Raw genomic sequence first — 23,847 nt, forward strand, 5'->3', positions numbered from 1 at the left:
AGACAAAACAAGAGGACCAGCATGATCTTATGCTCAGATCTAGTCCTGAAAAGCCTCCAAGGTGGTTGGTTCCTAAAAGACAGGCATGCTGGATAGAGAGGTTCTGTGGATATATCATTCATAATTTATTTCAACTTCTATTAAATTCCTTTCCCTTTTTAATGAGTAAGAACATACTCTTTGACATCAAAAGTAAAACTAGAGTTTGACAAGACTCTGAAAATATTGCCAAAACAATCTAGTGATTTGTGAAGTTCTTGCTGAGGTACAATCTGAAGCAGAATCTTTATAAGAATTAATACAAATCAAAAAAAATTCACAGGAGAATCACTAGCTCTTAACCACATACCTTACAACGTGGCGAGATGTGTCTGGATCTTTAGCTATATATTGTCCGATCCTGACCCCCGGCTTGACCCCCTCCTCTTGCTGAAGAACAAGGACTGAAGGATTAAACTGGGGGGCATCGTTTTTGTCAATCACGTTAATGTTCACCCGTGCCTTGGAGGCTGCGGGAGGAGGAGCAGTCTTTGCCAAACCTCCTTCACAAAGGAAAAAATCCTCTTCATTCTCCACTGAAATCACAAGGTTCTTCCCAGGGAGGCCATCATAGATCAAAGGCTGGGGGGGACAGAGAAAACAACAGCAACAACAGAACTTCCATTATTACATTCTGGTGAGCTATGGCCATTTCCTCCAAATCTATTTTACTGTAACTCTTACAGTCCTCTGTTAGCAGGGCTAAGGGGAGGTGGTGATTAGGAATGACTCCATCACTCCTAGAGAGCATGGGGCAGGGGAAGGCTTGCCTATAATACAGAACAAGGATGGGAAGCAGCGATGGGCACGGACTGCCAGTTCTGTGATTTGTGCCAGTTCATTCTTCAGCTGAACAGGTTTCAGAGCTTACCAGCCCCAACACCTCTGGCGTGTACTCACTCAGAGGCAGCAGCCCAAATTCTCTGTCCCACTCTTCTGATGCTGCTCTCAGTGGGCATCCACTGCTACAAAGCACCAAACACTGGTTCAGCCAAAGAAATAACCTTCCCATCTCTAACGGGAAGCACACCGTTCTTCAAATGCTATGAGATGGCAGCTCTAACAGAGCCTCGTGGTGCAGTGGTTAAACTGCTGTACTGCAGCCAAAACTGTGCTCACAACCTGGGGTTCAATCCCAGGTAGCCGACTCAAGGTTGACTCAGCCTTCTATCCTTCCGAGGTCGGTAAAATGAGTACCTAGCTTGCTGGGGAAGGCAATGTGTAGCCAGCATAATTAACTTGTAAACTGCCCAGAGAGCACTTGAAGCACTATGGGGCGGTATATAAGCAGCACGCTTTGCTTTTTGCTTTGCTTCTAATCCTTCCTCAACATGGCCAGTCTAAGGACCCCGGTATTTTTTACTAAACCCAGTTGCTAGTCACAACCAGATCAGATCGACTGAAACATTTCTTAAATGGTAAGCTAGCACTGTTCCAAATCTCATTGATTCAATAGGTCTAACCCTACTTGGGACAGCAATAGGATTTAGGCCATAAGCCATAGTCCAGAAGTCATACCAGGTGCATAACATTCCACTGCACACACAATGGGCTTGCACATGGAGATACCCAGACCCTTCTTGCACAAGCATAAGTCACCATGAATCCAAGCAGGGTGGCCTTCTGCTTGTGCCTTGGAGAACACAGGAGCTCTGCCTGTAATGAACAGGATCTTTAAATCTCATTTATTTGTAGTTTAACCTTATCACTGGTTGCATTCTATCGACATTTGACCTGAGCTACCCTGTGTCCTGGTTTTGGGAGAAAGGTGGGGCAGAAATTAATTGCCAAAACAAAGAGCCAACCATTCTCCACCAAAGCCACAGAATAATTCTCAAAATACCCCCTTCAATGACATTACCTTTACAATGCTTAACACCCCTTCATTGCTCTTAGGGTCTGTCTCAATGAAGAAGTTCCCGTTTTCATTTCCTTGCACGATCCTATACTTGGCTATCCAGGCAGTTGTGTTGGGGGAATCTTTGTCTTCCACAGGGAGGCGTAAGATATTGTGTTCTGTTTTGCCTTCTGGAACATCCAGGTGGTACTTGAAAATAGAAAAAAGGGCATCTAGATACATTAACAACAGTTCCCATCCTTTCTGACACATTGTCCAATAACCAAGACATGAGTGTCCTCGTGAGATACTCAGACAGAAAAGATGCAGACTTGAAAGGCTAAGACCGCTGGGGTGGGGGTGGGAAAGGAATAGGCTTAGCCCTCTGATAGTGCTCCCATTATGGCAGACATTCACTTCTGCAGTTAAATCGTCATCATCTTAGAACTGCAGAGCTGGAAGGGACCCTAAGGATCATCAAGTCAAGCCCCTGTCAAAGAGGCACAGTGGGGAATCGAACTCCCAGCCTTTGTTCTGCAGCCAGATAGCTAAACCAAATCGATCCCATGCATTCCTTCAGCCAAGGAAGAAACTGTCCTTCAGAACCTTTGCCACTGGTTTGGTGTTCAAAGGCAGTTCTTCCCTCTATATACTCCCTGCCTGATATCCTATAGGTGGAGATTTTCTCTACCTTATTTATTTATTTATCGCATATTTCCACTTCAGGTTGGTTTACAGGATTTAAAAACAAGCACATGGAATGTAACAACTCAATTTGAAAAAGAATTTTAAAAGCAAGAATTAAAATCTATTAAACCTTTATTAAAAATCTCACTTCCCTGTCAAACTTAAGGAGTCCCTTGCCCTTAGTTCTGCCTCACTTCTGAGCCTTCGACAAGATCTGAAATACTGACTCACTCTCCATCTCTCCAAACCTGTTCCTCTCATGTCTGTATTAAAAGTACTTGAGCTACAAAAGCATCATCCATCAAGGGAAATAATTCCTTAACAAAGATCTTCATATAGGCAAACCTTTCCATTTCACAGTGGGGCGGAGGGCAACCTCCCTACCATTACCAATATTCATTCAATCACACAAACTCCGTTCTTACTTCTTCCTTGGTAAATGTAGGCATATTGTTGTTAGAATCTTCCACAACGATGTTAACTGTTGCTGTTGATGACTGCGGTGGAAATCCATGATCTGTAGCCTTGATCAGAAGTCTGAAAGCACTAGCAGGCTATACAAAATTAAAATATTAAGACTTAATTTTTTATAAAAGTTGAGAGGTATCAATCTGAACTGAGAGGTATCAATCTGATTCACCCTAACTTTTCATGGAACAAATCCATTGAGGCCTCCTGAATTTCCAGTACAAAGTCAGAAGGTTGACTCTACTCCATAGAACAGACTACACAAGAAAGTGGAGGACTCTTCCTTTGAATTTTTAAAACAGGGATAGCTTAGCTGTGAATTGCTGCACTGGTAGGGGACTGGGTTAAATGGCCTTTTTGAACTCTTCCAACTCTGTGCTATGATATTGTGATTTTACAGGCGCCTGCTACAAAGCAACTTCTACTGAAAAGGACCACACCTGAATCTCATGCAAACATCAATCCAGAGTTTATTTATAAGTGCTGTACCTCATAACTAGAGCATCCTGTGCTGTGTATCTGCCCAGTGGAAGGGTCAACTGTGAAGCCAGGCTGTTTCGACCGAGGTGCCTGTGAAACCATAGAATATGTCACTTCAGAGTTCTCTGTGCCTTCTTCATCTCTGTCAAAGGCTGTGACATTGAAAACTAGGTTCCCTGAAATTAAAACAAGAAATAAAGCATTTGTGGCAGCTTCCTGGGCTTTGCTTGAGCCTCAGTGCAGATTGTTCCTCTATCTCCTCGCTATCCAGCTCTTGGAAAAATTACTTTTTTTGGTCTATAATTACCAGAATTATCCATAAATAGCAACTTTTCTAAGGTCTGATTTCCCAGTTCCAATTTTGGCACACTGATCCAGAAAAGGTTGCCTCTTCAAATGATCCCAGCATGTGAAGAACTCATTTTGTCAAATAAAAGATCACTCATTCTGGTTTATTAGAGATTAAACCACAAACTATATTCATGAGAGGTGGTGCTCCTATTTTCTTTCTTCTTCAGAGTTCCAAATATCCACTGAATGTCTTGGATATCCTTGCATTTAAAAACTGAAGGAATATGGAAGAAGCGAACAAGATTCAAAAAGATCTGAATAGGCTTGAGCACTGGGCTGAAAACAACAGATTGAAACTTAGCAGAATAAGTGCTAAATTCTAAATATAGAAAAAAAAAAAGAAATCAAGTGCACAGTTACAAGATGGGGGATACTTGGTTCAGCAATACTACAAGCGAGAATGATCTTGGAATTGTTGCAGATCAAAAGCTGAATATGAGCCAGCAGTGTGATCTGGCTGCAAAAAAGGGCAAATGCTATTTTAGGCTGCATTAACAGAAGTATAGTTTCCAAACTCCATGAGGTATAAGCTTCCCTCTATTCAAAACTGGTTAGGCCTCGTCTAGACTACTGTGCCCACACTTTAGTTCTGTTTTTGTTGTTGCCTGCTTAACCTTCCTAAAAGTTAAGAAGTGGTAGTGGAGAGAGAAATCTGCCATATTCTTGTAGTTTTGTTTTGATGGGGCCAATCTTATTTTTACACTTATTTATTTGCTTGCTTTTCCTGGTTTTTGGGAGAGGGGCTGTACAGTATGTTTTGTAAAACTTTTATTACTTTTTCACCTGTGTAGGAGGGCACCATGGTTTCCCTGTTTTATTTTTATTTTTAATTTACTTAACTTACTGCGTATTTATTCTGTTTTATTTATTCCACCTTTTCGTGTTTTTTTTTCTGATTATTTTAATTTTTCATTTACTGTTGCCTGCTCTCAGTATAGATGAATTCTCTGTTGCCTTGTCTCTCCTTTTTTGAGTAGTTTTTATGGGTTTTAAAGGATTCATTAGGGCTTTTCAAGTGTCAGAAACTGGAATGGAGAATCTGAAACAAAAGAACCTAAAATAGGCTTTTTCAGTGACAAAACTGATAGGTTAAAACCACAAAAATGAAAGAGGCCTGGCCTCTTTCATTTCTGAAACAAAAACAAAAAACGTTTACCTGCACATCCTCATTTATAAGTACCTGTATACCTCTTATCTCCTGCCAACTTAGCAGTTCAAAAGCATGTAAAAATGCAAGTAGATAAATAGGTAGCACCTCGGTGGGAAGGTCACAGCATTCTGTGTCTAGTTGCACTGGCCACATGACCACGGAAGATTGTCTTCAGACAAAAACGCTGGCTCTACGGCTTGGAGACAGGGATGAGCACCGCACCCTACAGTCGGACATGACTGGACTAAATGCCAAGGGGAACCTTTACCTTTACTTACACCTCTTATATTCAAACATTTCAAAACAGTGTACAGTATAATGGTAATAGAGCACATAATATACATAACACACAATTTACTGCTCTTACACACCCTCATGTTGCTTCAAATTTATGGAGACCACATAAAAATATGTGACATGTTCAGGGAGTGGCTTACCATTGCCAAATGAATTTTCATGGCTGAGCAGGGATTTGATCCCAGGTTTCCTGAGTGCTAATCCAACGTACTACAACACCTCTCAAATAATCAATATGATACAATATGTAAAATCAATGCAAAACAAAAATCAGTCGCACAGGAGAAAACACTGGCCTGATCTAACACTTTGCATTTGATATAACACATAATCTAAAACTTACCTCTGCTCTGTTTTTCTGTCATAGTGATATTATATTCCTTTTTGGGAAACTCAGGTGCATTATCATTTATATCCTTGATTTTAACGTTGAAGAGGAGAGATCTATCCACTATTTCCCCAGTCTCTCTATTTGCGACATCAAAGTGTATCTGAACATTAAACAAAAACAAGTTAGGATCTGGTCATGTGGGGCAGAAATGGTATCATTTCTAAAATGACTTTGTTGCTTGATTGGCACTGTGGCAGAGTTGATAAATCTGATCACCATCATATCTCATAAAGTTCCAAATGAATTACTTTACCTTCAAGAAGGAAAATAATTTGATTTATTTCAGAACTCTCAGGTTTAGCATACTCTCACAATGGATAAATCCCACTAAGTTCATATTGCTTCCTATGACTCATGAACCATAAAAATAATAGAACTGGAGATTCCACAACCATCTTGGCAAATGTGTCACTTTTTAAAAAGAACTAGCATAAAAATCTCTATCCAAGGCTGGAATGGCTAGGCACTAAAAGCAAACACAGCATGTGCTATTACACATGATAAAATGTCACCCAATAGCAATCAAGGGAATCCCACCTTCTCTAACAATCCACCACTCAAATGTTGTTTTGAATTATATATCACCCCATAGTAGAACACTCTCTGGATAGTTATTTTACCAATGTCAGGAGGATGGAAGGCTACCTGAATCTGGCTACCTGAATCTGTTGGGATAAAACTCAGGTCAGGAGCAGAGGCTTGACTGTAATACTGCAATTTAAGCACTCTAGCACAAGTCTCAAATGTTCCAATGTTCTGTGTATGTTGCTCATATGCCTTAAAAATGGCTTTAGGAGCCAGTATCATGTACACCGTTTGGCTTTAAAAAAAAATCCATGGGCGAAGCCCTGGATGAGGAGAGGCACTCGCATCCTGTTAAGCTAATTCAAGGAAAGATAGGATAGCAATGTAATATGCAAATAAACAGCAAATATCTATGAGATCCAGAAGACTGATGAAAGGCAATTGAGGAGGTTCGTGGTGCAGTGGTTACACTGTAGCCGAAACTCTGCTAATGACCCGGGTTCATTCCCAGGTAGCTGGCTTAAGGTTCATGTAGCCTTCCATTCTTCCAAGGTCGGTAAATTTGAGCTCACTGGGGGGGTGGCAATCTGTAGTCTGCCAAGTTTAACTGCCCAGAGACATCTTTAAACCCTATGGGGTGGTATATCAGCAGCACATTTTTAACACTTGTTGTTGTTTAGTCTTTAAGTAAACATGGACCAGAGCACGCCAAGCCCTCCTGTCTTCCACTGCCTCCCGGAGTTGGATCAAATTCATGTTGGTTGCTTAGGTGACACTGTCCAACCATCTCGTCCTCTGTCATCCCCTTCTTGGGATTCCTCCAGTCCTGCCTTTCTGCATATAAATTAAATAAGCAGGGAGACAATATACAGCCTTGTCGTAATCCTTTCCCAATTTTGAACCAATCAGTTTTAATTCTTGTCGTCGTTTAGTGGTGTCCGACTCTTCGAGACCCCATGGACTAGAGCACTGGTTCTTAACCTTGGGTTACTCAGGAGTTTTGGACTGCAACTCCCAGAAGCCCTCACCACCAGCTGTCCTGACTGGAGTTTCTGGGAGTTGCAGTTCAAAAGCATCCGAGTAACAAAGGTTAAGAACCAGTGGACTAGAGTATGTCAGGCCCTCCTGTCTTCCACTGCCTCCTGGAGTTGTGTCAAATTCATGTTGGTCGCTTGGATGACACTGTCCAACCATCTCATCCTCTGTCATCCCCTTCTCCTCTTGCCTTCACACTTTCCCAACATCAGGGTCTTTTTCAGGGAGTCTTCTCTTCTCTTAATACTTACCAATGCCTAAATAAAGTAAGCTATGCTGTGAACTCAAATGGGCCTGCCCACAGATTTCTGTGACTGTGAGTACAACAACAGATGCAGGATGAAATTATATAAAAGGTGCTTTTCTCAGCCATAAATACCGTGAAAGAGGGTGTTTTTTCTCGATCAATACAACGGTGCACATATACATTTCCATTGGCATCGTCCTCAATAGAAAACAAGCCAATCTCTGGATTCTCGTCCACACCAGGTCCACTAATAAGGTATTTAACAGACAGATCTCGAGCTACATCATTGAAGAGCTATAAAACAAAATAGGTTGGCAATAAATATCATCATCATTATGTTAAATCTACAGAGCTGGAAGGGACCTTATGGATCATTGAGTCCAGCTCCTGCTAATTTATTCAAAACTATTGTTCTGATATTGGAACTGAACAGGGTTTCTACCGTCTCACTGTAGCATAGAGGTAATTCTATGCCACAGGGCTATGCCAGCAAAGCTGAAGCAGAAGTTCTGGCAGGTTCTGCTAAGCTGATAGTTTTGGATACACAGTGGTGCCCCGTATAACGAGCGATTTATTTAACAACGAATCCGCATAGCGATGTGTTTTTTGCGATGTTTTTAATGGCAAAATATCGCATTGCGATGATCGGTAAGCGTTTTGCTTACCGATTTTCGCATTGCGATGTTTTTTCTAACAGCTGATCAGTGGTTCCAAAATGGCCACCAGGTAAAAAAATGGCCACCTGCTGTGTTTTTGCGCCCTTTCCTCGCTTAACGGGCAGCGAAAATGGCAACCGCATGGAGGATCTTTGCATAACGGTGAGTTTTTTGCCCATAGGAACACATTAAATGTGTTTTAATGCGTTCCGATGGGCTTTTTTGCCGCGCATAGTGACAAATCCATATAGCGACGATTTTTTTGGAACCGATTATCGTCGCTACGTGGGGCACCACTGTAGCTATACAGCTGCCATCTAAGTAGCAGGCTAGCTAGAATGTCAGCCACCACATAACATAGTGATCATGTATGCAGTAGCCATACAAAATAACTACTCGTTTAAAAGCTTAAACAAAAAATATCACAGAAGCCACAGAATAGCAGTAAATGGGTGACCAAAAGCAATAACACCAAATCACTATCTGAGTATACAGACAGTCCTAATTTGCCATCCCCCATCCCCGCACTTAGACAAGGAAGACCCATGGTCACTTGTATTACTGAGGTCAATGATTTCCCACTAAATTAAATAGTACATCAAGATTATCAGTGAGACATATATATTAGTAAACTATCCAGCATCTGCAATTTTTCCCTTTATTAATTGCTGTGTTGATCTCACTGACTCACCTGTCCAGACCTTTCCCCTTCAACCCAAGCCTGTGGATAATGATTAACACCCTCTCATCTTAATTGTTTTATTGTTATTGTTATGATAAAGCAGCAACTGTGAGTTTTCATGACATTTGGGTTATTCAGCCCCTGACCTGGTTGGTTAATACTTTGAATATAACTTTATGTGTACTTATTGCCTTCATTTCAATGAAGCCCTCATTGAGTTTTTAAAAACGTATGTAGGTTTCATTGAAATGAAGTCACTAATAGAAGATATTTATACGTATTTAACTTATTAAAGTATTTTTAACCATCAAATGCATACCAGACTGGTATACAACATTACTTCACTGTTATGGATTACAGAGAGAGAGAGTGGGAGGAGAGAGAGAGAGAGAGAGAGAAAGAGGAGAGATAGAGGAGAGAAGGGGGGGAGAGAGCTTGTTCACACATGCGCATGAGCGTGGGGGGTGTCCCACCTTCCCCAGCTGCTCTGGGGACCGCTTCTTTAAAGTACTTCAGTTGCCTGTATTTCCACCTAAGAAATGATAACACATGTACAGTGGTGCCTCGCTTGACAACATTAATTCGTTCCAGCGAAATTGCTGTAGAGCGAAAACGTCGTAAAGAGAAATTAAAAAGCCCATTGAAATGCATTGAAAACTGTTCAGTGCGTTCCAATGGGCTGACAACTCACCGTCCAGCGAAGATCCTCCATAGGGGTGGCCATTTTCCATGCCTGTGCAGTGAGGAATCCGTCCCTAAGCACAGCAGGGGGGGCATTTTCTTTAACCGGTGGCCATTTTGAAACCCGACAATCAGCTGTTTTTGATCATCGTAAAGTGAAAATCAGTTCCCAAAGCAGGGAAACAATCATTGCAAAGCGAAAAAACCCCATTCAAACCATCATTTTGCGATCGCAAAAACCTCACCGTCAAGCAGATTCGTCGTTAAATGGGGTATTCGTAAAGCGGGGCACGACTGTACTACAGAACAAGCTTTTGTCAGCTACAACTAGGGTGGACAAAAAGGTACATGCAATGAATGAACAATGGCTTCTGAGTCCATGGCACCAAGCTTAGTTCTGCTCAGCAAGTTCCTCTGCATCAGCACTCAGAAATGGAGAGATTTCTTTCTCATTGGGTACCAGTTGAGGGTGTTTTTTTGTTGTTGTTTTTTTTTGTTTGTTTGTTTGTTTGTTTTTTGGATGGGCATGAAAGGAATGTAAAGCCCACAGAATTCAAACTGGGTCAATCCCAGGAGACTTCTGGGTGTTGTACCTCAACAACTGCTTTCTTTATCTAAACTAAGCTACTGAATTGAACAAAAGTAGATAGGGCCAGTACATATATTGCACTTGGCATGCTGTACTTGAGGTTGGCCTTTGGAAGCTGAATTTGCAAGTCTGACTGGCAAGTCACAAGTCTCTGAGGAAATACAGTTGTGTGTGGTTGGGATGCATGAATCCTGTGGAATGAGCATTCCTCTTAATGTGTTGCTTGATCCCCTCTGTGTGTGTCTTTTGCATCTGGAACCATCCAATGGACATGGGGTTCTAGGAAAAGTGAAGCAAAGCCTGTGAGCTCAAAATCTGTCAATCCCTAGACAAGAATCCACTTCAACTGCTAAATGGCACTGCAGATCAAATCCAAGAGAACTGGACCAAAAAAATACCCAAGTCTTTTTTTGTTTTGTTTTTCGTGGAGTTTTCTTTAACAATTACCTGTCCAATAAATTTAGGGAATGGTCCTTTGTCTTCTTCGTCAAGTTCCAAGGTTGTAATAACCCATCTTCTCTTTGTGCGACGCAAAGGACATAGACTATCCAGCAGTTTCTGATCTTGACCCTAGGCGCACAACAAACCATTTCCATTATAACACCAGACATATAGCAGGAAATGCTTTCTGAAAGCATATCAAAACAGCTGGAAAAAATGCCAAACATCATTAAGATTCTACTGAAAACTTCAGTAGTATCAGAAACTTCAGTCTGAAGTCACCACCTCATGTAGATGGCACACATAGAGTGCCTTCATATATATACCCTTAAGGGCTCATGATCAAAATCTTCCTGACTTCATCAAGCTACAGTGGTACCTCGCTTAACAATTGTCCAGCATTATGACGAAATTGCTGTACATCGATCTTTTTCCAATCGCAAAACAATGGTCTAAATAGGGTTTTTTCACTTTGCGATGATTGGTTCCCTGCTTCAGGAACCGATTCTTTGCAAAACAATGTGTTTTTTAACAGCTGATCGGCGGTTTCAAAATGGCCACCGTGTGCTTAAAATGGCTCCCCACTGTGCTTAGGGACGGATTTCTCGCTTTACAGGCAGTGAAAATGGCTACCGTATGGAGGATTTTCACTGGGCTGTGAGTTTTTACCCCAGTGGAATGCATTGAACAGGTTTCAATGCATTTCAATGGGGTTTTTAATTTCGTTTTACGATGTTTTCGCTTAACGGCAATTTTCCTGGAATGAATTATCGTCGTTAAGCGAGGCACCACTGTATATATATTCAGTGATTTAACATCACACCTACCCCCCAATACCCACCCCAGGACACACAGACCATTATGAAATGAAAGTTTAAACTCAAAAAACTTGAGTCGGAAAAACTCAATCTGGATTTTAACTGAATGTCAGTACTAAAGAATTTGACAGTCTCACCTGGCTGCTTCTTTTCTGAATGCTCTTTCTTAGACTACTGTTGTTACACAGTGAATGATGCAAGATGTTAACAGCGACAACCTTAAGGGAAGGAACAAGGATGGCAGTAAGCAGCATATTTTAGCAAAGTTGTATTTAATCCCAATACTAAAAATCTCCAGACAATCATGCCCAGTATATATGTGAAGATTCTCAGTCATCCAGGTAAGGTTGTCTGGAAATTGAGTCATGGCAAGTGGGGTTCTTTCCTATTAGTTTGAAACTTGGATAAGCAGCACAAGATTTCAACCTAATAGGAAAGAAGTCCAGCTGCCATGACTCAACTTCCAGATGCCCAGTATAGATTGAGCTTTACGGTTATTGGCACATTAATTCCCCTTCATAATCTTCTTTGATCACAGCAATAGTGTTCTTAATGCAGAACAAAATTTCAAACTCCGATGTAAAACTCTTGATTATGAGCACATGGGACTTTACCACCCTTTCAAACTCTTAACTGTAGTCCTATTAAGAGATGTGATTAGCCGCCTAGAGTGGTCATGTCGACCAGATAAGCAGGGTATAAAATAAATAAATAAATTTCTGAAATGCACAACCAAAGCTGTTATAGAAACGGGCTAAACACTTTGCAAAATCAAGTGTGCTATCCTGTAAGCCCTTTCCACGATCAAGCAATGAGTTCCCCTGCAAAGTTTTGCTCACAGGTGTGACTCATCCAGCCTGGATTACAAGTATTTTCATTGCTTTCTTTTTTATATATTCATCATCTCCACCTGCAGCATACTGTAACCTGGGCAATATAGGGTTAATCTCACGGGAGAACCATGCCTTGAAGCAGGAGATGAATGTAAGGACAATCCTACTGTGTGTTTTTTTTTAAATAAACACTTTTTTGCACATTGCATAAGGGAAAGAAAATAATCGTAAGGAATTCATCCTACAGAAGGATGCTACGTTGCCTAGCTGTAACCAATATACTATTCCAGATGTATTACGTTGACATTTTTTAAAAGTACGTACCGAAACCTGCCAGCTTCTTAAATAAACTGCATGTGATGTGCCATCAAGTCATATCTACCTTATGGCAACCCTAACAGCCATTTCCAAGGTATATGAGGTATTTAAGGAACGGTTTTGGCAGTGCTTCTTCCATGGATTTCCATGATTGAGCAGAGACTTTAACCTAGACCTTCTGAGTTCTTGTCTGTAATTCTATACATGACACTGGCTTAATAAATTACTGTACCATATAGATTGTTTTTTTAAAAAAAGAATTAAGTCCAGTTGCTCTTCTTCATGTCAGCCACACAACAAACTACCCACAGTGGATAAGTACACGCAACAACTTAATCTTTTTCCCATGCTCTACATGAGCCTTCTTGCCATCTGAAAGACTCTCTAGGACACTTTTTTTAGCAAGCAGCGTCAGCCCTACTGAAGTGGCCAGCTTTTCCTGTTCTTTATTGTTTTCCATCAATCCACACTGATGCAAGATATTTATTCAAGACTTTGACCTGTCTCCCTTAGGATTATAATAACCAACTATAACACAATTGCCATTTGCAACCAACGACATCCAGGTTGCTTAACCGGTTCTGTCAATACGAGATGGATTGTCAAGGGATAACCTGTTGTCCTTGTCCATTTCTGTATCAAAGTATCTCCCACTGACTATGACTGGGGCCAGGTGACACTGCTTTTGCTAAACCGTGTTGCTCCACGACCGATTGCTCAATATGCTCACAAGAAAAACCCTGCACTCTTATTCATGTGTGAAACTTATCCATGAGCATGTAACAGCTCCTTCCACATCTGGAAAGCAACGACAGAGAGGAGGTGGACTAGGTCCTCCAGTTCAAGGCTAGTAATTCTAGCTATGTTAAGTAATGTCTGAATTGTGCTAGAGATTATTCTTCCAGCTCTCAGAATAAAATTATTCCCCATCTTGAAGACTGCTCAGAAATTGAATTTATTTTGGAATGCAGCTGCAAAGCCGCTAAGCAGCTGTGGTCTTTGGGATCTGCACAACTTAAAGTACTGGTGCTTACCTGAAAAAAAAAACACATGGGACCAAACACCTGAAAGAATGCCTTGACCCGCACTAGTCTTCTGACTGCACAATTAGTAAATGCTCAAGATGGAAAAGATGGAGGGACTCCTGCAGCTTCAATTGCAGTCATGCTGCATGATTTAAACTACATGTGCTGAAGTTTCCTTTTCTATATAATTACTGAAGGTACAGAAGCCTTGCTTGCTTTTACACATTCTTCAGAGATCCTCCCCTGGGTATATCCACCTTCAGTGGTGAGATGGACAGGAAACCCCCAAAATACAGGCAAATGGATGTCTCTGTAGGAACCAATAAGAGGCAGATCCTTTGTAAGGGTAATGACTCTTAATTGCCTGTTCCATACTTTGTACTACAATGAAGATTGATACAGGATGTTTTTGGAAACGAAGAAAATCAAATGATTTATCTCCTAACTACTGTGGCAAGTATAGCTATGTTCAGAATGTAAGGGAAAGTCTAAGAAGAACGGCATATGGCATCATAATTCCTATTACCCAAAAGTCCAGAGCCTTAAAGTATGTAACCCCTGGCTCACCATGACACTGGGTGGACAGCCAGAGGGAGAATCTTCTCTGTTATGGCACCCTGCTTACAGAACTGTCTCCCTGGGAGGCTCACCTGACACTTACTTAACACACAATCCTGTATATTTGTTGTTCTTTAGTCGTTAAGATGTGTCCAACTCTTTGTGACCTCATGGACCAGAGCATGCCAGGCTGTCCTGTCTTTCACTGCCTCATGTTGGTAGCTTCAGTGACACTGTCCAACTATCTCGTCCTTTGTCGTCCCCTTCTCTTGCCTTCACACCTTCCCAACATCAGGGTCTTTTCCAGAAGTGAACTCTTTTCATGAGAAGAGAAGACTCCAGAGAAGTCTTCTCTTCTCATGAGAAGGCCAAAGTATTGGAGCTTCAGCTTTCAGAATCTGTCCTTCCAGTGAGCACTCAGGGTTGATTTCCTTCAGAATGGATAGGTTTGATCTTCTTGCAGTCCAGGGACTCTCAAGAGTCTCCTCCAGCACCACAATTCAAAAGAATCAATTATTCGGCGGTCAGCTTTCTTTATAGTCCAGCTCTCACTTCCATACATCACGACAGGAAAAACCATAGCTTTGACTATTCGGACTTTTGTTGGCAAGGTAATGTCTCTGCTTTTTAAGATGCTGTCAAGGTTTGTCATTGCTTTCCTCCCAAGAAGCAGGCGTCTTTTAATTTCGTGGTTGCTGTCTGCATCTGCAGTGATCATGGAGCCCAAGAAAGTAAAATCTGTCACTGCCTCCATATCTTCCCCTTCTATTTGCCAGGAAGTGGCCATGATCTTAGTTTTTTTGATGTTGAGCTTCAGACCATTTTTGCGCTCTCCTCTTTCATTTGTTCTTTAATTCCTCCTCACTTTCTGCCATCAGAGTGGTGTCATTTGCATATCTGAGGTTGTTGATATTTCTTCTGGCAATCTTAATTCCGGCTTGGGATTCATCCAGTCCTGCCTTTTGCATGATGTATTCTGTATGTAAGTTAAATAAGCAGGGAGACAATATACAATCTTGTCGTACTCCTTTCCCCATTTTGAACCAATCAGTTTTTCCATATCTGGTTCTAACTGTTGCTTCCTGTCCCACATATAGATTTCTCAGGAGATAGATAAGGTGGTCAGGCACTCCCATTTCTTTAAGGGCTTGCCTTAGTTTGCTGTGGTCCACACAGGTAAAGGCTTTTGCATAGTCAATGAAGCAGAAGTTTCTGGAACTCTCTGGCTTTATCCATAATCCAGCGCATGTTAGCAATTTGGTCTCTAGTTCCTCTGTCTGTATGTTTACTCATAAGTTAATTATAGGACTTGATCTCAGGTTATTGGACATATGATTACAGACTTAATTTCTTTTCAGATAATGCAAATACTTTTTTATTTCCCTAGTCTTTTAACTCCCCTCTCCAAGAGGTTTTATCATGGATGTTTATTAATACTCTTCTTCTGTTATTCTTTTTTAAAACATTATTTTGCAGGTATTTAGTTCTATTTGCATTCTATCTTTAACTAATGTAACGGCCGATAGCTATATACTGAAAGACTGCCTAAAATAGGATTGACAGACACTGATAAATAAGTCGGCTCTATATCAATACAGGTTCCATCATCTGTAGGAATGGCTATACTGTAGTTCAAATAATGTTGAGTACTTCAAATTATTTCACACAATTCCAACAAGTGCTCAACTTTGGTTGGACTACAAATGTTACTTTTGGTAACAGAAATCCTGAACCAATTTCTGCAGTATGGAATCAACCAAACCTAACTGGCTGAAATCCTGTTTATCTTTGTGTAATGTAAGCTTTAAGCATTGCCTGTGTAAATTTGCCAGTCATTGGGTCCAGACAACAAGGATTATGCAATCTGATTGCGCAGTAAGTCACATGGGTCTCATCGTTACCATTGCATGCGTATGGAAGTGCTTTGTGAATACCACTTCTGCTGTGCTGAGACTTCCTGAATCGGGTTCTGCAGCTTCACATTGTGTCCATGGAGCTGTGCAACAGGATTTCAGTTGCTGGCTTTATTCCTATAGTTATTTTACAGCAGTAAACAACTGGCATTCCAAAAGCATTAAACCCATTTTTTCCAGGCTAGGTAGCTCTAGTTTCTTCTGCATATTAAAAAGCATGCTCAGGTTGTGCTAATGTAAGGTAAATGTGGCTGTGCAGTATATTAGGAAGGACTTGCAAATACCTGTACTGTATTATGCTGTGCTAATATAGCAGTTTCACGAGGTTGGACTAGGGTGAATTTGTCCAAATCAATTCCCACACAAGCTGATAATCAAAATATTTACATCTTGGAAAAAGAGATGGCTTTTGCTAGTTTACCAAAGAAGTATACTCAAGCTCAACTAAAACATGCAGCAGTATTTTAAAGTTTCTCAATCATTAGGTCCAAACTTTTAAAAAAAAATCCAAAAAAAGACAGATGTTTTCTACTTGAATGTTTTTCTGTAGTATTTACAATGAAAGCATTATACTGGTTAACAGTATTGTTTCCCCAAAAACAAGACCTAACCTGAAAATAAGCCCTAGTATGATTTTTCTGGATACTCATAATATAAGCTCTACCCCAAAAATGAGCCCCAGTTAAGTGAAACCCCGCCCTCCACCATTGTGCAGCAACCAGAAGATGACATGACTGTATTTGAATAAATGTAGATTGTTGTACATGGGGAAAAAATCCCCTGAAAATAAGCCCTAATGCCTTTTTGGAGCAAAAACTAATATAAGATGCCATCTTATTTTTGAGACAACATGGTAGTGTTATTCCTGCTAAAATGCTAGAATAATTACTAAAATGATTCATGTAGTAAAGTCTGGGCATTGTGAAGCATGGGACATTGCATTAAATGATAAATTGACTATGGAACTTAAAATAAAAAGAGGGGAAATAAGTTGTAACAATTTCTATGATATTTGGGGTAAATTTGTGGAATTTGTGTTAGTGAAAGGAAGGGGGAAAGCCTCTAAAGAATACTCAATACAATTTTGGAGAGGTAATCTGTAAGAAAAAATTATTATAGTAAATAGAGTCTCGTGGGTATGGGGTGCACATTAGAATTTAGTTTATAATAAGCACTATTACTTGTATTTTTTTTGTATTTTTGTTATGTATGAGTTCTTTTGTGTATTTTTTTGTATAAAATAAAAATTTAAAAAAAAAAGTAAAGTCTGGGCATGTTTCTCTATGTTAAGCATTTCCATGTTGTAATATAGATTGTGTTAGAAAAGTTACTTTTTTGGACATTAGTTCCCAGAATCCTCATTGGCATGGCCCCACTACCTTAGCTAGAAGGACTCTGGGAATGATGGTCTAAAAAAGTAACTCTGCCAAGTTCTGATTTTACCAAGTGTGGGATACAAAGTAGTCTGAACTCTTGGTATCATAGTTTGCTCCTAACTCAAGGTACAGTATTGCAGATGGCCATGAATGAGGCTATTCCACTAACATAGGGAACAGAAGAACAGTCAGAAAAAATGAGATGGAAGAAAACTGATCAAAAGTAGACAAAATGAAATTTCCAGGTACTGTTGATTTCAAAATCCTTAACACTACATTTGTTGACTCATGCAAGTTTTTGCACAGGTAGACAAACAGGAGGATAATATAAGGGTGGTAAAGGCAGAGCCACATCTGCCAGGATTTAGGACAACAAAACACATCCTTGCATATTGGGGGGTGGGGGGGACTAAAAGTAATCAAAGAATAATCCTCACTTGTAACTTCATATTTTATTGCACATGTACACAACTCTATAGCATCAGTCCAAGATGCATCCTGGAAGAAGGCTCATAAGCATTTGTGTTACCACCAGTTCTTTTCCTCCATTACAGATGTGGAAAGAAAGGAGACAGAAGGAAGGTTTGGGAAACACAAGAGGCTTGCAAATTGAAGATACATCATCTGGACCCTCTGGAAAATTCAATAAACAAGAAGCAAAGCAGCTGCACAGTAGAAACATTGTCTGGAAGTATCTCTTATTTATCCATTTCTACCAAAATATAAAGTGACACATGCCTTATGCTTTTCCTACCATAACCTATCCCAGCAACAATTCTGTGTTGTTACCATGACTTCTACTTTACAGATCAAAGGAAAGAGGCTAAGACACAGCAGTCAGACTCAGCTGCCTTGTCAAACCCAAATTTGATGCTGCCAGTCCCGTGCCATATACTTCCACTGGGCCTTTTCTGAGCAGACCTGGAGAAGGTCTCCATAAATTAGAAACCACAACTTCTACACTAGTGTCTCAGGCTTGGGAACATTATACGTGCTTCAGCCATTAAGCTCTACACAGTTGCTTCTCCCACTATTACGAAACCTGGTGAATTTTTGAAATACAGTGTGTTCCAGTCATTTCAGACTTGATTTAAAATAACTTGACTCAGTCAAGATGGTTTAGTTCTCGGACAGTTGTTAACTTCTCCCCTTTCCAAGTATGTGGTTAATCTCCTAACAAAAACAAAACTTTCTGTTCAACTGGATGTTTTCCACAAAGGTGTGAACAGGCTGTTTCCTGTTTGAAACATGACCTAGCGACTGCGTCAATTCGATTAGTAAGGTGTTTTTTAATTTTTAAAAAATCTGATTCAGTTATTTAAGTATTTGACCACAACTCTTTGTAAAGGTTTTGGCTTTCCCATCACATACCCTTGGAGTGGTACAGAACTCCTCTTCAAACTGAATTTGGAAGAAAATGGAGGTTTCCCTTGGGTCATTTGCTATTTTTGGTAAATAACCAGGAGAAGAGGAAACCTCTTGAACCCACTTGACTATTCTGGCCTCAACACATGTTGGACTGTATGTCTATCCAATCTGTACTGCCACACAAATCGAGGATTCATCTTTATATGTTAACACATAGACAATGACTAAAAAAAACTAGGGTATCAAATGTTTAGCTGTAGGGGAAGAAGGAACAGAAGATTGAAAGAGTATGATAAAAGAAATGATATGGATAAAGTGAAAATACAGTAACGTGCCTGCAATATCTGTCTATCAGATCAGGAAAGTATTATAGGGCCATACACAGAGCTGGCATATGTATTCCTATTAGTCTGGCATATGTATTCCTATTGGATAGTAGCAACCAGAAATTCAATTAATATTTCAGTGCAGTCTTAGCAAGACTCACTACTTAAATAAAAACAAGAGTAAAACAAAGTCTCGGGGGGGGGGGTTAAAAATAGAATAGAATAATTACATGCCATCAGGTCAGTTCTGACTTACAGTGAACATGTAAGGTTTTCTCTGTTTAAAGCATTCAGCCCTTCTGGAGCTACATTAGCACTAAGGTTAAAAATACACTTCTTTAAAATGATGTGGCACTTTTTTAAAAAGAAGCTATCAAGTTACTGAACCATGAATTTTCCTAAGAAGCCCATTAAAAAAAAATCATAGGCACAAATGGAAAATTGAGAGTAGCACTAGAAAAATTCATAAATTTGGTAGCTTCAGGGTCAAACCAGACATTACAAGGAATACATATATCAGAGATACATGTATTGGCAATCAGACTTACATATTAAATCTGTGCTTATATCTGCCAATACCCAACCACAAAATAAAGCATGTCAAATGCAAGATATGAAGGGGAGGAAAATCACATATTAAAGATATTTTTTCACCACTTGAGGGAGCCCCTCTTCTAAAAATGTGCTATGCCTGTCATCTACTTTGCCCCTCAAAGCTGATTAGAGGAGGAGGCTCTCTAACATATATTACACTTTTGTTACACCTGGCTGAAGTAAGCTCTGAACATTCTCTGTGACAGTCTAGAAAAACACAATTTCAAGAGAGGTCCTTCCCAAACTTGTTGTCCCTACTCTCTTCATTCCCAAATTGTATCTTGTGGGAGGCAAAGTGAGGAAAAGAGCTGGACATTTGGTCTCATTTAATATGGGCTTGGGAAGGAAGGATTCCTCAGGTGGCCATTTCACAATGTCTATCTCTCGTACAACTTGGCACTATCACAACTCAGGTCCTGATATCTGCTCATGAGAAACCATTCTATGCATACAGCTTGGCCAAGTTGAAGAAAATGGAGGTCCCATTCTTCAAATACCTTAAGATTAAACATAAAGCCCATGCTGGATCATACCAACCATCCATTTAGCTCAGCATTCCTGGTAACCAACCAGATGCCAAGAGGAGGATGACAAATATGAACCAATTATGTCAATTCTATTTATTTTTATCACTTTAAAATCAATTAATCCAATCTGGGCAAATGTCTTCTTTGCTTCCTGGTACAACTCAAGACCTGAATTATCCACAAAAATTGTCATCTTCTCATCTTTTCTGAACAGTATGTCTTCATCCATAAGCAAACTACTGTCATCTATTTTTCTGACTTGGAGTATTTTTGCCTTCCACCTTCTTGCAATATTCCTGGCTCCTAACAGAAGATTTCACACTAAGGCATGGTGTTCTTTATCTACATTTACACTCCCTTGGTAATAAAGAAAGCCTATGTCACATATGTCAAACACATACACAGAAGATCCAGTTGATGCTACATGACTAAATATATAAAAAGCAGTATCAACATCATGAAAATATTGCTAAATATAGGTTATTATCACTGGTATAAGTGTCTGAGAAGGGTTGTTTTAATTTATAGTTCCTTACATTAAAATGCTGTAAAACATAAACAATACTGGAAAGAGACAAGGCTCTGTAACGAGTAATTGTTAGAGAAGTTAGAAAAGAAAGTGCATGAAATATACAACCGCAAAACCAAAAACAAATATGGGAGGATGGAAAATGACACAAGCTAACTATATTAAGGAAAAGGAATAACTAGCAATTTTGGATATTCACAGAACTAAGTGAAGGGAAGAAAGCTTCATTGTACATACACACAAAAGAGGGATTCTGTTTCACTCACATGCAACCTAAGATGGTGCCATGTGGAGTAAAATTAATGACAGCCCGTGTGATCTAATGAATAGAGCACCGGACGAGGACTCAAGAGACATGGTTTCAAATCCTCTCTCATCCGTAGAAACACAATGCACAATGGCAGTGGTAAACTACTCCTTGAACACCTCACATATACTGAATGAAACCCCTGCTACGGCTGTCATGAATCAGACATGACTTCACAGTACATAACACACAGAGAACCGAAATGTAGCAACGATGAAGATAAAGATTCTAAGGATATCTTGCAGAGAAGTGTTTCTAATAAAGGCGGCAGAGAAACATTTGATATATACCCAACAGCACTATAGAGGAAGAGGACGAAGAAGTAGTAATAACAGCAGCCGTCGTCAAATCAGTTCTAACTTATGGCATTAAGATATACAGTACACTTAATGTACAGACATATGAGGTATTAAGACATACACAAGGATCTGTGGTGACAGGGAGCATTGGTGCTCCAAGGGTTAAAATTCCTAGTGCCAAAGAAGATTCCAGGTACTCTGTCTCCTTGGCAACCACCACTTCTGCTGTGCTAGTTGTCTTTCCCTGGGAGGACAGCATGGCCTGCTTTTTGTCAAAGAAGAGGAGAGTGGAGGCTGCACCTGTTTAGTGGTGTTGAGGGCCCGGCATTGAAAGCAGACACTAGGACCGAACTTTGGGGAAGCCAGCCACTCTTCTAGGGTTAAGCCCCGAACCCTAGGATGTGCGCTGAAGACGCCACATACAGTGGATATAAAAAGTTTACACACTCCCGTTAAAATGTCCAGTGTGTTGATGTAAAAAAAGAGAGAGACAAAGATAAATCATTTCAGAACTTTTTCCACCTTTAATGAGACTTATGAACTGTACAACTCTGTCGAACAACAAACTGAAATCTTTTGTAAAAGTGTGTAAACTTTTTATATCCACTATATTTGAACAGAGTTCAACTCTGTTTACAGACCTCTGTTAAATTGCTTATCTTCTCCTCTCTCTTGCTTTCCAGGCTAGGATTACATAGGATTATGTAGAATCTTGTGGGGGGGGGGGGTTAACTCCACAAAGTCTGAAGGGGACCTTGAGTTTGCAAGAATTGGGCTCTTGAAGAAAGGGCATTTTGGAGATCATTCATTCATAGAGTTGCCAGAAGCTGGAGGCGACCTGACTGGTAAGGGACGACAAGAGGGTTTCAACTGCGCTTCCCAGTCATGCCGTGCATGATTTTGTAGTGGAAAAACACAAGCATATTTTAAAAGCTTTTAATGCTGGGTCCTTTTGAGGAGAAAGGCAAGGTATGAATATTTTAAATAAATAAATCCCAAATAAAGCAGACTTGCCCAGAAAAGCTCACGTTAAGCAGTGTTGTTGGTGCAGATTTTAGAAATTGGATTACCATGAATGTATGCACCTCTTGATAATAAATAATAATGCGCTGTCAAGTCATTTCTGACTTATGGTGACCCTTTACAGTAAGAGTATATATGTGTGTGTTTTATATGTGTGTGTGTATATATATACACACACACACAAAACATACACAAAACACTTTAACGTGAGCTTTCGTGGACAAGTCATGGACAAACATCGTGATCACGGTTATGATGATCCATCCTGCTGCGAAGTTTGCTACAGCAGAGGAACGCAAGGAAGGGTTCAGCCTCCGGCGCGTCGCCTTCAAGCGCCCCGCGAGGCTCTTTCCACGCCAGCCCGAACGCGACCCGGCCCGATCCACCACCACGAGCCCATCCATCCATCCATCCATCCTACCGCCAGGAGGAACAGCTCCGCGCCGCGCCGCCCGCGCCCCGCCGCCGGGAAAAGCGCTCTCCACGCCGCCAACATTTCCTCCGCCTCGCCGCTCGGCCGCCTGGGGCAGGTTTCTTTCCGATGCCCTTCTTTTAAGACCCGAAGGGAGGAGGTTGGGTCTTCTGGTGCAAAGCCAAGAGGCCCCTCCCAACCCTTTCTTCCTGGCTCGGGCGGCAAATTCTGTTGGGGCGGCGGCGGGGCTCTCGGCAGGCGGGGATGAAGCAACAAGCGGGTCCCGTAAACGGCGCCGGGGAGGAAAAAGTAACTCTTGCAGGTGGTGTTGATTTACGGTGGCTCCGCCCCCTCGTGCCTGACACCCGCTACACCTACTTAAAGCAACAGAAGAGGATGATTATTTGTGTGTTTGATACCTTTGCCTCCCTTCTTTTCCTACGGAAGAAAGGCGTAATGGTTGGGCTGGCTGAGCAGATTCTTTTTTAAATGCATTTCTTTGAAAATCGACAGAAAATGCGCACACACCCCTAGTCAAAACATTATCTACTCAGCCAGGGAAACTAAAATTAGCAAAGGACCGCACAAAAAAGTGAAGGTGTTTAGTGCAGCAGGAGTAACAACGGTGTGGGCAGAAACACCTTTTATTTTTTTCTCTGAACACCCATGTCTTGTAAAACTGTCTGATATTAGTGTTTGCCTAACATAATTATTGTTATAAATGTTTAATCCATAGGATATGCCAATGTGTACTGTATAGTGAACAATATGTATCAAGGATGATAAAGATGAAATTCTAATTCATTTGTTATATGTATTTCTCATCTCCAAACAGCTCAGGGGGGAACAGGTGATCATTTTACCATTTTTGGCCCCACGGCAATCCTGCAGCGAGGAACAATGTCTCTGCACTTGCCCGGTGAAACTAATTGTAATCCCCAGTGTTGTGTCTGATTTGGCTCCTAGAAGTATTCAGTGTTGTTGGTGCAGATTTTAGAAATTGGACTACCATGAATGTATGCACCTCTTGATAATAAATAATAATGCGCTGTCAAGTCATTTCTG

At 40.6% G+C, this 23,847-nt stretch overlaps 1 protein-coding gene across 2 annotated transcripts in view; it reads right to left on the minus strand.

The window, feature by feature from the left end:
- The window catches only part of CDH26 (cadherin 26), a 37,777-nt gene extending 14,665 nt beyond the window's left edge, over positions 1 to 23,112 (minus strand). The window contains exons 1-9 of one of the 2 annotated variants that reach the window (XM_072996790.2): positions 22,792 to 23,112; positions 11,512 to 11,592; positions 10,563 to 10,685; positions 7,640 to 7,801; positions 5,653 to 5,800; positions 3,521 to 3,687; positions 2,989 to 3,117; positions 1,901 to 2,086; positions 350 to 621 (exon numbers count right to left, since the gene is read on the minus strand). In XM_072996790.2, coding sequence (XP_072852891.2) covers positions 350 to 621; positions 1,901 to 2,086; positions 2,989 to 3,117; positions 3,521 to 3,687; positions 5,653 to 5,800; positions 7,640 to 7,801; positions 10,563 to 10,685; positions 11,512 to 11,592; positions 22,792 to 22,866 — 1,343 coding nt within the window. In that variant the 5' untranslated portion in view covers positions 22,867 to 23,112. The remainder of the gene's footprint in view (positions 1 to 349; positions 622 to 1,900; positions 2,087 to 2,988; positions 3,118 to 3,520; positions 3,688 to 5,652; positions 5,801 to 7,639; positions 7,802 to 10,562; positions 10,686 to 11,511; positions 11,593 to 22,791) is intronic. The other variant, XM_072996791.2, reaches the window with a different exon arrangement.
- Positions 23,113 to 23,847: the final 735 nt, after the last annotated feature.

The sequence above is a fragment of the Pogona vitticeps genome, chromosome 4, assembly GCF_051106095.1.
Source record: "Pogona vitticeps strain Pit_001003342236 chromosome 4, PviZW2.1, whole genome shotgun sequence".
Lineage (NCBI taxonomy): Eukaryota > Metazoa > Chordata > Lepidosauria > Squamata > Agamidae > Pogona > Pogona vitticeps.